The sequence below is a fragment of the Topomyia yanbarensis genome, chromosome 1, assembly GCF_030247195.1.
Source record: "Topomyia yanbarensis strain Yona2022 chromosome 1, ASM3024719v1, whole genome shotgun sequence".
Taxonomy (NCBI): domain Eukaryota; kingdom Metazoa; phylum Arthropoda; class Insecta; order Diptera; family Culicidae; genus Topomyia; species Topomyia yanbarensis.
The window spans coordinates 11,598,442-11,613,192 of record NC_080670.1 but is presented as its reverse complement, the minus strand read 5'-3'; the positions used below and the strand labels follow the sequence as shown (position 1 = coordinate 11,613,192).

General features: G+C 42.0%; 2 protein-coding genes across 3 annotated transcripts; both read left to right on the top strand.

Moving 5' to 3' along the window:
• The first annotated feature begins 868 nt into the window (after positions 1–868).
• LOC131676251 (uncharacterized) lies at positions 869–2,558 on the top strand. 2 transcript variants are annotated; one of them, XM_058955372.1, is made up of 4 exons: positions 869–1,158; positions 1,318–1,576; positions 1,642–1,758; positions 1,825–2,558. In XM_058955372.1, exons 2-4 carry the CDS (start codon positions 1,413–1,415, stop codon positions 2,318–2,320), a joined length of 777 nt encoding a protein of 258 aa, XP_058811355.1. In that variant the 5' UTR covers positions 869–1,158; positions 1,318–1,412; the 3' UTR covers positions 2,321–2,558. The 2 variants fall into 2 exon arrangements, with proteins under 2 accessions (XP_058811355.1, XP_058811354.1); XM_058955371.1 differs by having other exon boundaries at positions 869–1,255.
• Positions 2,559–13,229: 10,671 nt separating this feature from the next.
• Positions 13,230–14,639, top strand: LOC131676899 (uncharacterized). The gene is made up of 3 exons (XM_058956289.1): positions 13,230–13,636; positions 13,700–13,884; positions 13,949–14,639. Exons 1-3 carry the CDS (start codon positions 13,366–13,368, stop codon positions 14,558–14,560), a joined length of 1,068 nt encoding a protein of 355 aa, XP_058812272.1. The 5' UTR covers positions 13,230–13,365; the 3' UTR covers positions 14,561–14,639.
• Positions 14,640–14,751: the final 112 nt, after the last annotated feature.

Sequence of the window (14,751 nt, the reverse complement as noted above, 5' to 3'; positions counted from 1 at the left end):
CTCGATTCTGGATAAAAGTGAGCAGCATCGGTTGGTTTAACCGCTTCTGCCAGAAACGGTTGTTGCATTTGAGCGAATTCGTTGCCAGAATTCTCGTACTAATCGCGCAAAATGCTCGCAGAAACTCTGCCAGCATCAATTTCGCTTTTGCTCAACTTTTGCTAACTTTCTGCTTGCCACGCTGACCGGGTAGGACTGGAAAACCCAAACAGCGACAATGGTATTTTCTCTTGTTCTAAGCAAAGGAATCACGTCGGAGGTAGTGCGCATTATTCGCACAATGATGAGCTATAATGCAAACTACTTCCAACGTTATGTATTGGCGCCAAACAAGCGAAAAAACGATTGTCGCTGGTTAGATTTTCCAGTGTTCAATTGTAACGATATTTTTTTTCAATAACCCCAAGCTAGTAAGCATTACCACGTGTAACTCACATCACCCGTTGGCCTCCACAGCCTGATACTGCAAAATTTTCATTGTAAAAGTAAAAGAGTGATCCGCTTCGGTTCACTCTCCTCATAACGTGGAAGCGTCCTACTATTTACGCGTGTATTTAATGAAACGCCTAGCCAACTGTTTCGGCGAGAATGCTCCGTTTCTTTGTTCTATCCGAACATTCATTCCCGATCACAAAAACATCCAATAAGTGGTGAAATTATGACTTCCGATTCGATTGGCCAGTAGTATGAACCACATAGAAAGACATAGACCGTACACTTACCTCTGCCGCGGGTACTATCTTATCAGTAACCAACGAATAGTTTTTTTTCTCCGACAAGCAGCCGAACGCACGATAATGATAAGCGGAGCTGCGATACTACCCGTTATAGCGTTGTTATCTAGTCTGCAGTCTCGGTTTTCGTCTAGCTAGGTAGCTGTCAGAATAAGTACGCGCTGCGGCCTTAAAATAGGAAACGTGCTATGGCTTTGTTTAAATTTACATAGACGGTTTCGGTAGTTGATAATAGTATTTAGTTGCGCTTATTGAGTCTAAATAAGTAATTGATTAATTGCCATACCCAAAAAAGAAATCGCACCGCGATAAGAAGTCAATCTTATCTTCACAAGAAGCTGTTCGCAGTTATTAATGGTTCGCATATTGCTAATATTTAGCGAGTCCTAGTGCAAAGCAGATATTCTTACACTCCTTGCACATGGTCAGTATGCATCGGTGAAATATGCCGTGCAAAGTTGTGATATCGTGTTATATTCATTGGTTACTCCTGATAGCTGTAGTAATTGTATCGATTGGCGGTGTGTGGTCGACAGAACTCCATCTAATTGAACTCATCGTGATGGTTTTTTTTCTATTGCAGTTTCCTATGAAGATCCGTTCGATTTGGAACAGTACGATAAGATACAATGTGGTCAGTTTTATTGTAATGGTACGACGCAGGAATGCGTCGGCAACATGAGCTGTGATTGTAAGCCAGAGTTTGAGTTTAATCCAGAGGATGGACGCTGTCATATTTGTCCTAGCGAAGGACATGCATGTTCCACATGTTGTTTTGGTGGAACAGTTTGCTACGGAGGACGATGTCAGCATTGCTGGAAGGACCAAAACGGTGATTGTCTGTGAGTGATGATGTTCAAATTTGAATTACGATGGTATCAAATCAGCTCTGTGTCTATTCCCACAGCACTCAAGATTCGCTGTTTTTCTTAACAGCGGCTCAAGTGGCATTGGCTACAGCTATGATTATTGGCATTTCAGCCTTAGCAACGCTTCTGTACAAGACGTTTCGAGCCAGGACAAGGTACTTATCGATTTCCAGAATTGTTGAGATAAACTAAGGCCATGTGTTCATTGCATTTGTAAATAGAAACAACAACCAACAGAGGCTCGAGAGTGAACTCAGTCGCTCTAACACGAGCAGAATTTCACTATCATCGATTCAGCTACGGGTGCTACGTAGATTACGTGATCGACCACCGAAGTATGAAACTCGGCACAATTACGAGTTCCACCAGCGGGAACAAGCCCAAGAAACTCAGCCGCGACGAAACAACCCAAGCCCGGCCAGCAGTTGTCCGACCACTCCTTCGAGACGACCTCCTGGAGATCCTCCACCGGCGTACGATGGTGATGTGACGTCATTGGCCGATTCCCCTCCACCATACTCCGTTGAACCTAGCCACCTGGAAGCAAGGATAGCTGTTATTGACGATCAGCCCGAACTAAAGCACGAAACATCCGAGTGTGTCTTGCAAGTGGACGGTGGACCAGGTGTCGTCAACAGAGTTTACGAGAGTCCCGAGCCAGCACGAATAGATATTAATCAAAGTGATAGTGATGGACACAAGACAATACATATATAAGACTGCGCAGGGCAATAGCCATTTCAAAGGAGTATTGACTAACAAACATTTTGTTTTATCAATTATACCAGTGGAATTATAAAGTGTTCAATAAATATGTGACATCAGCGGAAGCCTTATCTACCGAAAATGGAGCACTTGGAAGCGCAGATATATTCTTCCAACATCAAAACTGCAACTCCTCCTACCGACATAAACTGTGTTTTTAAATACATATAAAATAGACAAATCTATGTAAAAAGAGCAACAGAAACTCGATGTTTGATATCTGTAATCTTGGACTATTAAAATTAGATCCAATTGAATTACTATCTGTCCTGGTCCCAAATTTGGCATGAAACTTGGAACGACTTATTCATACGCACAGTTATTGCATTCCTCAGTAATTGCGCGTTGTGATGATGATTTTAGTGGATTGCATGCACACTGATGTCATCATGTTTAATAAGAGTTTCTTAGGAAATAGTAGGTACTACCATAGTACTAAACCGACCCATACTAAAACCTCAACAATACGATAGCCACCATTGTCGATCGCCCCAATCCCCATCGATCACGGGGAAGCCACAAAGGATGAGGTAGACGAGAAGTGTTGATCCTTCATCTACTTAACGGAAGGACAATGACTCATTTGACTCATTCGAGCACATGTGCAGAAAAACTGGGTGACACTTCTGCTCGAAAGTGCAAAACCAGTGCATTCCATCATAATTTTCTCTACTTGAGATATCTGACCTTTAAAACACGCACATTGAAATCTCGTATTTTTATATTAACGCCCTCCCCTCAAGCCCAGAGGCGATTTGTTGGCCTCCCAATTCTCCGCGCAAAAGATTAGTTTGACTCCTAAGGGCAGATTACTAGAATCGGTTGTGTTACTGGAGCCGGAATACGAATTAGAATCAGTATGGATTCCGGCTCAAATGAAACAACCGATTCTGAAACCGACTGACTTGAAATCGGTTGTTACATTTAAGCTGGAATCCCCAAGAAAGAATGTTTCAAAATGATTTTGAAACATTTTTTTGGGTTTCTCATTGGGAATCCATACTAAATCCCTTCAGGAATTCGAACCGGTTCCGGAATAAGTTTGACTTCCACTTGACATACACATTGTCCACACTCTATTAGATATTCAAATTGAAAACGTCCTTTTCATGTATTTTACAATTGAATCAATTCAAGTGTTTTCCACATGATGTTAATGTTCAAATCAGAAGTAAATTAACAAAGCTTTACAAAAAAAAAATTACGACGATAGTCCGAGTGGTGAAGAAAATGTTCTAACGCCTCATAGACGCGGACTAAGAGACAGTTGCAACCAAATACAAATATGTTAATACGGCATGCTCTGGCGATTTTTCGTGGACACATTTTATAACCCTGGTACACCGATAAAGGTACACTGTCAAAGTGACAGTGTACTTTGATGAAATAATACTAAAACTAGCTGCACTGATGAATTTTTTGACATTTCTGATTTTTTAGTTTTTTCATGAAGATACATCAGCGATTTAGATTCTAAACTTTTTTTTCAATATTACCAATGAAATTAGATGAATAGTTCTCGGCTCGATCTTCGAGTCGGTTAAGGTATTCGCGGAGTGAAAAACTAATCCAGCGATCGATAATCGGCATAGATTGATTATTCACCAGTGATTATAGAACCAAATTTGCCTGGAAGCCAACACAAGCAGAATCTACCTCGACTGAACATTCGGTACTCGAAATATTTTCATTGGCATTTTTCAATTTCGACCAAATATTGTAGAGACGTATTTGTATTTGGTTGCAACCCACTTTCATTGTGCGAAAATGATAACGTTTTTATTATTTTTTTGTATACCAAGTGGTTTTATTTTTTCAAGATTTCGGCAGTATTTTAGGCTTAGTCGGGAAGCTTTTAAGTACGTTTTGGATGTTGTTCCTCCAAGCCCCAGAAATACCGCGGTTCCTACTGTTTTGAAACTAGTAGCTACTATGAATCTACTCTCCAGTGGATCATGTCAAATAAATGTTGGAGGCAGTTTCGTGCTCGGGATAGCTCAACCAACAGTACCGTTAGTGTTTAATGAAACAATTACACTTTTGGAAAATTCCTTATGTGAAGAGTGGATAGTAATTAAACCAGCATCTTTCAACGCCACTAAAGCATATTTTTTCGGTAAATTTAAAATACCCGATGTAGTAGGATGCATCGATGGAGCCCATATACCGATATTAAAACCAACGCAGGATGAACACGTGTTCTTCAATCGAAATGGCTTCCATAGTAGAAACGGTATGATAGTAAGTACCAACAAGTGTGGCTTATTTGAAGTGTTTTAGTTTGTAACTATTACCACCTATTACTATTTTCATTAGATAACTGCTATACTTCTGCTATGGTGGTGCGGCTCACGATACGTTTATGTGGAGTATGAGTGATGAGAGACAATTTTTTCTGGAAAGTTTTCGTAATAGTGATTAGAGATTGCTAGGTATTTTAGTAACAAATGTGTGTTTTGCCTTTCTCAATACATTTACTAAAATACGTTTGTTTTCCAGTGGATATGCATTAGCGCCATGGTTATTAACACCATACAGAATTGACAATAAAGGCTCTGGAGAAGATATATTTAATACTATACATTCTTCTGCAAGCTGTTTAGTTGAGAGAGGTATTGATGTGTTGAAAGCTCGATGGAGATGCCTTTCTTCAGATCGCAAGCTTCGGTACAGCCCCCAGAGAGTGTCATCTATAATCAATGTGTGCTGATCGAGTTTCCAAATTATCCTTCAGAAGATATATACAAAATGAAGCTGTAAATGATCATGGTTTAGAAAGAAGAGCTGAAAGAATTAGAGATTCAATCACAGATTCATTGGTTGGAAGATGATAATATGCGCTATATTACTAATGATAGACTGCAGTAATTTTCACACACTTTTCATGAAAATTTGAATTGTTGTGTTTGAAAACTCAGTTCACCTCGATGTTTTTCTTGTTGATTCTCTCAAGCAAGTTAGTATTTGTTTTAATTGTGTGTTCAGGCTTTGCAGGTCTGCGCATTTGTTTATGTGGGTATGTTTGTGTGAAAGTTGTGATGTGCATTAGTGGGACACGGTTATATGAAAAAAATAAAATTTTGCTCCGAGCAATTTTTTGGCTTACATGTGGGTCCTAAAACGATCACGCCAATTCTTAGCTAGATCGGTGAAAATATATTTTTGCGCTCGTGGTTTAAAGTTTACATGGCAATTCGTTAGGGAAAATTGATTTTCACAAAATAATTGCTCCAGGAGTCTCCAATTACCTCCGAAAAATAAAGCAATACGTTATTTCAGTGGAAATTGACCAGTGAAACAATGGCTCGAAGACCGCGAAACGATACTGAATAATTCGTTGAAGCAAATTGGTTTTTGCTTTTGGTTGGTAGAGCAACGTGACAAGATCCAAAACAAGATAATCTGGTAAAAAATTTCAGATAAGAAGTATTCAGATATTCCAGTAGTTTCCCCCAGGAAACATGGCGAATACTTTCCAAGCTTCGCCGCACAAATAGCCTCAATGGAGTTGAGGCTGTCCGTAACGATGAAGTAATGATCTACGGGCAAACTGTCAACGCTCCTAAGGGTATACTGAATGGAATCCAATTCTGCAACATAAATTGAAGCTGGATCACTAAGTTTGAGGCAGTGAAATTTTCGTTGAAGATACCGAAGCTGAGGGCAGATCACTTGTGATGCATTTTTAAAAATCAGCTAAATTAAATGCATTTCTTTCCATCAAAATAGAAATTCCTAATGTATTTTGCGTTGCGTGTAAGACGTCAAACTAGCCCTACATTCAACAAAAAACTAGCCCTACATTCAACAAAATGTCTAACAAAGTGAATCGTAGGAAGTTTGTTAAACAAACTTTTCTGCGAGAGAGTGCAAAGTTGATGGAAATCCGGTGCAACGTCATTCAAATAACGTCTATATAAACTGTGTCAAAACCCCCCCATATCTAAAAAAAATCTGATGCCATTTGCTCTTTATTAGCATGTCCTTGCAATTTCTGTTGAAAGCAAGGTAATCGTTCGTCCCTTTGCCTTTGCGGCAGCCAAATTGTGTATCTGATAGCAAGCCATTCGTTTCGGCCCAATTGTCGAGGCGAAACAAGATCATTTTCTCATTCGTAACCCAACTTTGTACCGGGAAACAAGTGCTTTTGTTCTCTCCGGTGTGGTTTAGTTTTTTCGGTGGTACGAAGGTGCTTGCTGTGGCAGAGGCTGCAGTAAAGCATTAGTAATAAACAGTCCCGCGAGTGATAATTATAACCTGCGATATCGGTGCAGTGAAGTTACTAAACAGTTTTCTTGCCTGAAAGACGGCTTTGTTTAGACGAGCTATATCAGCTCTATTGTGTGAAGGTCACGCGGGTGACGGATAAAACAAACGAAGGATCAATTCACCTACCAGCTCGTCAGGAACCAACTGGTGAAGTGTTTTGTTTTTTACTTTTCTTATCGATTTTTTTCCTTCTTTTTATTGCTTTTGATTTTTTATTTTGATTTAAGTTAAACAGTGCGGTCGAGCGTGTTGCTCCCGCAACAAAATGGAACAAACAGAAGGATCACCCTCCGAAGACGAATATTATGGGGAAGAAGAACATATATCTGATACTGAGACAGATAATGTTATGGTCGATCCACTTCCCCCCAATGTCTCACAGCCCCCCCCGAGTCAAGGTTTACCAGGATGGATCCGCTGGTCCTTGGGTGGTATACTTTCGGCCCAAAAATAAACCGTTAAACAGCATAACTGTTGCACGGGAGCTGACAAAACGTTACTCGGCCGTAACCGAGATTAAAAAGGTTCAGTCAGATAAACTGCGCGTAGTCGTTACTGACTTGAAGCAGGCCAATGATATCGTTAGCAATAGCCTCTTTACGCTGGAGTATCGCGTCTACATCCCTTCTCGTGATGTGGAGATCGACGGTGTGGTAAGTGATGCGGGTCTAACTGTCGATGATCTGATGAATGATGGGGCTGGCCGCTTTAAGGACCCTAACCTTCAATCAGTTAAGATTTTGGAGTGCAAGCAATTGCACTCAAAGTCCATCGAAGATGGTAATTACTATCCATCAGACTCGTTTCGCGTAACCTTCGCCGGATCTGCACTTCCGAGCTACGTTGAAGTGGGAGGAGCTCGTCTACCTGTACGCCTGTTTGTACCGCGGGTCATGAATTGTTCCAATTGCAAGCAGCTAGGTCACACGGCCACCTACTGTAGCAACAAGCAACGGTGCGGTAAATGTGGGGAACGCCATGCGGATGATACTTGCAGTAGGCCCGCTGAGAAGTGTGTTTACTGTGGGGAGAATCCGCATGCACTTTTGACATGCCCAACGTACAAACTTCGCGCGGATAAACTGAAGCGATCCGCCAAAGATCGCTCCAGACGCTCTTACGCAGAAATGCTTAAAAGAGCTGTCCCACTTATCTCCGAAAACCCATTCGCTCTCTTGCCAACTGACGATAACGCCTCTAACGACCCTTGCGAGGGGCATTCTTTGGCTCCGCTTGGAAACTCTAGGAAAAGACCTAATCAAAACTCACCTGAACTTCCTCGTAAGGGTCCTAGGTTGTCCCAAACAAGGGTACAAAATAAAAATAATTCATCAACTGGAAGTGCTGGTACAAATCCGAAGATAATACCTCCTGGTTTTGGGAAATTGAGATACAACCAGGAGTTCCCAGCACTCCCTGGGGCACCAAAAATCCCAAGTGCTCCAATTTTACAGTCAGAAACTCACCCTAAAACGGGATTCCTTAAATTTTCTGACATTGTGGACTGGATATTCACAGCTTTCAACATTACCGATCCTATGAAAAGCTTGCTGGTTGCTATTCTACCAACAGTAAGAACATTTTTAAAACAGTTGACTGAACAATGGCCCCTCCTTACAGCGATCGTATCCTTCGATGGCTAACTTATTAGACGGAATCAGGGATCTGATCACTGTTTTACAGTGGAACTGCAGAAGTATTATCCCCAAAATTGATTCATTAAAACACTTGCTAAATTACAATCATTGTGATGCATTTTCCCTATGTGAAACATGGCTAACTTCTAATATAAACCTCAACTTCCACGATTTTAACATTATCCGCTTGGATCGAGAAGACTCATATGGGGGGGTACTTTTAGGGATCAAAAAGTGCTACTCCTTCAATCGAATCAACCTCCCTTCGACGCCAGGCATTGAAGTTGTCGCTTGTCAAACAACAATCAAAGGCAAAGATCTTTGCATTGCTTCTATTTACATTCCTCCTAGGGCCATGATGGGATATCGAAGATTCTCCAACGTGATTGAACACCTTCCCTCGCCCCGCCTGCTTCTTGGAGACTTTAACTCTCACGGTACGGGGTGGGGCTGTCTATACGACGATAATCGATCTTCGACAATTCAAGACCTTTGTGACAACTTCAATATGACAATTCTGAACACAGGGGAAATGACACGGATCCCTAGACCACCAGCGCAAGCAAGTGCACTGGACATATCTTTATGCTCGACATCACTACGGTTAGATTGCAAGTGGAAGGTAATATCTGATCCCCACGGTAGTGACCACTTACCAATTGTAATTGCAATCACCACTGGTTCAAGACCATCGGCACCAATCAATGTTCCCTATGACCTCACACGAAACATTGATTGGAAGAGCTACGCTGCTGCGATATCCAAAACTATCGATTCAACACAGGTACTTCCCCCGGAGGAAGAATATAAGTTTTTGTCCAACTCGATTCTCGATAGCGCGATTCAAACTCAGACGAAACGAGTACCCGACGTGAACACCCAAAAACGTTCTCCCAACCCGTGGTGGGACAAAGAGTGCTCAAACGTGTACGCGGAGAAAGCTGTCGCGTATAAAACCTTCCGGAACGACGGGTTAGTTGCTAGTTATCGAGTGTACGCGATATTAGAAAAGCGAATGAAAAATTTAATGAAAGCTAAGAAACGCAGTTACTGGCGCCGGTTTGTCGACGGGTTAACAAGAGAAACATCGATGAGCACTCTTTGGGGCACGGCCCGACGTATGCGAAACCGAAACAGTACTAACGAGAGCGTGGAATATTCAAACCGTTGGATATTCGATTTCGCCAAGAAGATTTGTCCGGATTCCGCCCCGGCACAGAAAATCTACCGCGCCGCGTCGCCTTACAATACCGCGAACGAAACACCGTTTACGATGGTGGAGTTCTCACTTGCTCTCTTATCATGTAACAATAAAGCCCCGGGGCCAGATAGAATCAAATTCAACTTGTTGAAGAATCTGCCAGACTCTGCCAAAAGACGCTTGTTGAATTTATTTAATAGGTTTCTTGAGGGTAACATTGTCCCACATGACTGGAGACAGGTGAGGGTCATCGCCATCCAAAAACCAGGAAAACCAGCCTCCGACCACAATTCGTATCGTCCGATTGCAATGCTGTCCTGTATCCGGAAGTTATTCGAAAAAATGATCTTGTTTCGCCTCGATAATTGGGTCGAAACAAATAGCTTACTGTCAGATACACAATTTGGCTTCCGCAAAGGCAAAGGGACGAACGATTGCCTTGCGTTGCTCTCAACAGAAATTCAAATGGCATATGCTAACAAAGAGCAGATGGCATCAGTATTCTTGGATATTAAGGGGGCTTTCGATTCAGTTTCGATCAACATTCTTTATGAGAAGTTGCACCAGCATGGTCTTTCGCCAATTTTAAATAACTTTTTGCTAAACCTGTTGTCTGAAAAACAAATACATTTCTCGCATGGCGATTTATCGACATCACGATTTAGCTACATGGGCCTTCCCCAGGGCTCATGTCTAAGCCCTCTCCTCTACAATTTTTACGTGAATGACATTGACGAATGTCTTGTCAATTCCTGCACGCTAAGGCAGCTTGCAGATGACGGTGTGGTCTCTATTACAGGTCCTAAAGCCGTCGACTTGCAAGGACCACTGCAAGATACCTTGGACAATTTGTCTGCTTGGACTCTCCAGCTGGGTATCGAGTTCTCCACGGAGAAAACTGAGCTAGTCGTATTTTCTAGAAAGCGTGAACCAGCGCAACTGCAGCTTCAATTAATGGATCAAACTATTGCTCAGGCTTCTACATTCAAATATCTCGGGGTATGGTTCGACTCTAAAGGTACCTGGGGATGTCACATTAGGTATCTGAAACAGAAGTGCCAACAAAGGATCAACTTTTTCCGTACAATAACTGGAACATGGTGGGGTGCCCATCCAGGAGACCTAATCAGGCTGTACCAAACAACGATATTATCAGTGTTGGAGTACGGATGTTTCTGCTTTCGCTCCGCTGCGAACATACATTTCATCAAACTGGAGCGAATCCAGTATCGTTGCTTGCGTATTGCCTTGGGTTGCATGCACTCGACCCATACGATGAGTCTCGAAGTGCTGGCGGGCGTTCTACCTCTGAAAAATCGATTTTGGGACCTCTCATATCGATTACTCATTCGATGCGATATTCTGAACCCATTGGTGATTGCAAATTGCGAAAGGCTTGTCGAGCTTAATTCTCAGACTCGATTCATGTCCTTGTACTTCGATTACATGGCACAGAACATAAATTCATCTACGTATAACGTCAACCGTGCTCATCTCTTAGATACTTCTGATCACACTGTATTTTTCGATACATCCATGAAGGAAGAGATTTGTGGAATTCCGGATCATATTCGCCCACAAGTGGTCCCAAATATTTTCTATAACAAATACCATCAAGTCGACTGCGCCAAAATGTTCTACACTGACGGATCAATTCTCAACGGGTCCACAGGCTTCGGTATCTTCAACGAAAATCTTGCTGCCTCATTCAAACTCAATGATCCTGCTTCAATTTACGTCGCAGAATTAGCTGCCATTCAGTATACTCTCGGGATCATTGACACCCTGCCCTCAGACCATTACTTCATCGTTTCGGATAGTCTCAGCTCCATTGAGGCCATCCGTGCGGCGAAGCCTGGAAAGCACTCACCGTATTTCCTGGGGAAAATACGGGAATATCTGAGTGCTTTATCTGAAAAATCTTACCAGATTACCTTGGTTTGGGTCCCGTCACATTGTTCTATTGCGGGCAATGAGAAGGCGGACTCTTTAGCCAAGGTGGGCGCATTAGAAGGCGACACTTACGAAAGACCAATTTGCTTCAACGAATTTTTCAGTATCTCTCGTCAGAGGACGCTCGATAGTTGGCAAACCTCATGGAGCAATGGGCATCTGGGACGGTGGCTACATTCCATTATCCCGAAGGTATCAACGAATGCTTGGTTTAAGGGGTTGGATGTGAACCGGGACTTTATTCGTACGATGTCAAGGATCATGTCCAACCATTACTCGTTTGACGCGCATCTCCGTCGTATAGGGCTTGCTGAAAGTAATCATTGTGTTTGTGAGAACGGCTACCACGACATCGAGCATGTTGTTTGGCTGTGCGCAGAGTACTGTGTTGCCAGGTCCCAACTAATAGATTCCCTTCGGGCCCGAGGTAGATCACCCTATGTGCCAGTCCGGGACGTCCTGGCAAGCCGTGACCACCCCTATATTTTTCTTATCTATATCTTTTTGAAAACCATTGATGTCCAAGTTTAATACATTTTCCCCTCTCTCATTCACAGTAGAATCTCACCAACCTATCCCTGTATCTACAATATGGCATTGCTTCACGAGTCTTCGGTGCATACCCTTCTTGATAACCGTCTACCCAGAACATCATGACATACCTCACATGCAGATGATATAGAGAACATCATAACAGTATCAGAGTGCCAATAATTATCCGAAATATCGACCCTCCCCTCGCCCCTGCGATTACAGGCTGGAAACTACAACACTACAACAAAGTGTGCATATCCGCCACAATGATCAATCAGCAAACGACGATGTCAATTACACAATATGTATCCCACTTCCTACCTTTTTCCTTTACTTACATAAGAGGGGAGCAAGCCGCCCCTAAATACGGCTTTCCTTTCCCCCACTAACATGTGACATGTAATTAAAAAAAAATGAATTATCGGCCTCGTTAAGCTAAAGCATTTGGGCCTAAATAAACGTATTTAAGATTAAAAAAAAAAAAAAGATCATTTTCTCGCACAGCTTTCGTACACAGGACAGCATTGCAATCGGCCGATACGAATTGTGATCTAAGGCTAGTTTTCCTGGTTTTGGGACCGGTATTATTTAGAAATAGACGTTTTCGTTAGTTTCGTATTTAGAAATAGACGATTACGTTAGTTTTTAATCGATTACGGCTGTAGCGGTCCGTTTTGATAATTTCACGTTTCAAATTTACAAAATTTTTGATTTCCTTCTTTTTTGTCATGACTACCGCAATCAAACATTGAAACTTTAGTGGACGGGTATATTTTTTCGGTTTTATTCCACGTTTTGAATTATTTTTACCGCACGTTTTTAGAATAAAGTATTTCATTTGCATGTTGGGTGATTCAAATATTGTGACGGAAAATTGTCTTAACATTATAAACTTTTCGACTAGTATTTTCCTATTATCATGATCTTATTCATAAATATTAATTTTGAATGGCATCAGCCAAGTGCCAACTGTGCGATAATATTGCTATTACTCATAAATTGTATTTTCGATATATTCTCTATAGAGCAACGAAAAACATTTACACAGACTCAGTTACGTGAATGAATGCTTTTTCGAGTTGCATGATTGAGTTTTTTGCTAAATATTTCTCAAAAGAAATTCGTAAATCATTCATTAAAACAAAATATCAATCGCTGTTCGCGTGTTTTTGTATTTAAAACATGGTCTTTGGCCAAAACATTGGATTGGCCCTTTATATAAAAAGTTACCGTCTCTGTGGGTCGCCCTGTTCACAGTTACTGTCAAAAAATCTAAAATTATTGTTTACCAAAGTGATTTCACAAGCATAACCGCCGAAAATCATTTACGTTATTGTTTACACTCCGCGTATAAAACTGGTGTTTTGCGAGTCTGGCTATTACGTGAAATCTATCCATAGAACATGGTAGGGACCAGGTCATCTGAAGCAGCAACATCCCCGAACACTAGCGGAAAAGGGCCCCAAACAAAGTCAACCATCGGCGATGCACAACAGACGGCATCTCAACCGCATCACGGTTGCAGCGCTACCTTTTGTCGGCAGGCCTCAGTTTCGGGTAGTTCATGTACACCGTTTCACACCGGAGTCCGACTGCGTGGTTTAGGAAGAAGTCGTCGGGAGGTGAAGCAAACTGTCCGCAATTTGGAATCCAAGCCACAATCGCCAACATTTAGTAAGTTTGGATGCACTTAAAATTACTGTTGTTCGGTGTTATTAAAGCTATTGTATTATTCAGTTAGAAATACCCAATATCTACCCACTCTCAAAGAGTCGCGTGTTCTTCCGACTGCTGAAGCTCCGACTCCAGTCTGTCGCTTTTGTCTCGAAACATCGGGTAATTCGCTGGAGCCAATCTTTCAATCAAAACCGAACGCTGGTGTTCCCACACCGGAAGATATTCTGCTTATGCTGGGGATTGAGGTGAAATTGCGAATGCTGCTGTTTAGGAACGATCATTTTTATCATTTCAAATTTTTCCGTGCAGGTCAAGCCCGACGACAAACTGCCGCAAGGGATGTGCGTTACTTGCGTATCCAAAATTAATTATATGAAACGTATACGGAAACAGTTCCAGGAAACTGACCGGAAACTACATGAACAGCTCAGAAGATCAAACGTATCACATTATTCAGAGGATATAGAATCTTTGGAAAAGGAAATGCAAATAATCGACGACAAGAGGAAGTTAATGGAAGTAACTTCCACTGAAAGCGAAATGAAAGTCGTTGGCTATGGGATCGCAATGGAAAACGACGCATACTTTATTACGGTGGACCATAATCCAGAGCAACACTACCAAAACGAACAGCAGCTGCTGACCGAGGACCAGATTACGATCGAAGGCGTTGAGGAAGAAATCGAAAGCACCCCGATTAAGAGCGAAAACAACATAGAGCCGGCCGTCGATGAGTCACCCATGGAGCTACTGTATACCGGAAACTTCACCGAGGCAGCCGACAGTGCACAGATTAAGGAAGAGCCACGATTCGACGATTTCGCCTCCATCGACGAGTTAGAAGAAATGGAGAGGTTGGCGGAGGCACTGAAAGATAAACCGGAAAAGCGACGTTGCTATGGGCGGTTTCGGTATCACTAGGGGCGGCATTGGTGCAGCAAGTGACATTCTTTTGTTTGTACGAATCGTGGGTGAATAAATGCGTCGTGGAAATTCGAAATCGCGATACTTTATTCAACATGTCGCTTTCCTTGTTTCAAAACGTAACATAGTAAGTTAAATTTTGACAACTTATTTCGATTGGATATTGAAAAAGGAACGTTCATATAATG

Coding starts and splice junctions, on each gene's coding strand:
- LOC131676251 (XM_058955371.1), top strand. CDS start 1,180: ATGCCGTGCAAAGTTGTGATATCGTGTTATATTCATTGGTTACTCCTG. Junction 1,256..1,317: donor AGTAATTGTATCGATTGGCG/GTGTGTGGTCGA, acceptor TTTCTATTGCAG/TTTCCTATGAAGATCCGTTC. Junction 1,577..1,641: donor GACCAAAACGGTGATTGTCT/GTGAGTGATGAT, acceptor CTATTCCCACAG/CACTCAAGATTCGCTGTTTT.
- LOC131676899 (XM_058956289.1), top strand. CDS start 13,366: ATGGTAGGGACCAGGTCATCTGAAGCAGCAACATCCCCGAACACTAGC. Junction 13,637..13,699: donor GCCACAATCGCCAACATTTA/GTAAGTTTGGAT, acceptor TGTATTATTCAG/TTAGAAATACCCAATATCTA. Junction 13,885..13,948: donor TGCTTATGCTGGGGATTGAG/GTGAAATTGCGA, acceptor TTTTCCGTGCAG/GTCAAGCCCGACGACAAACT.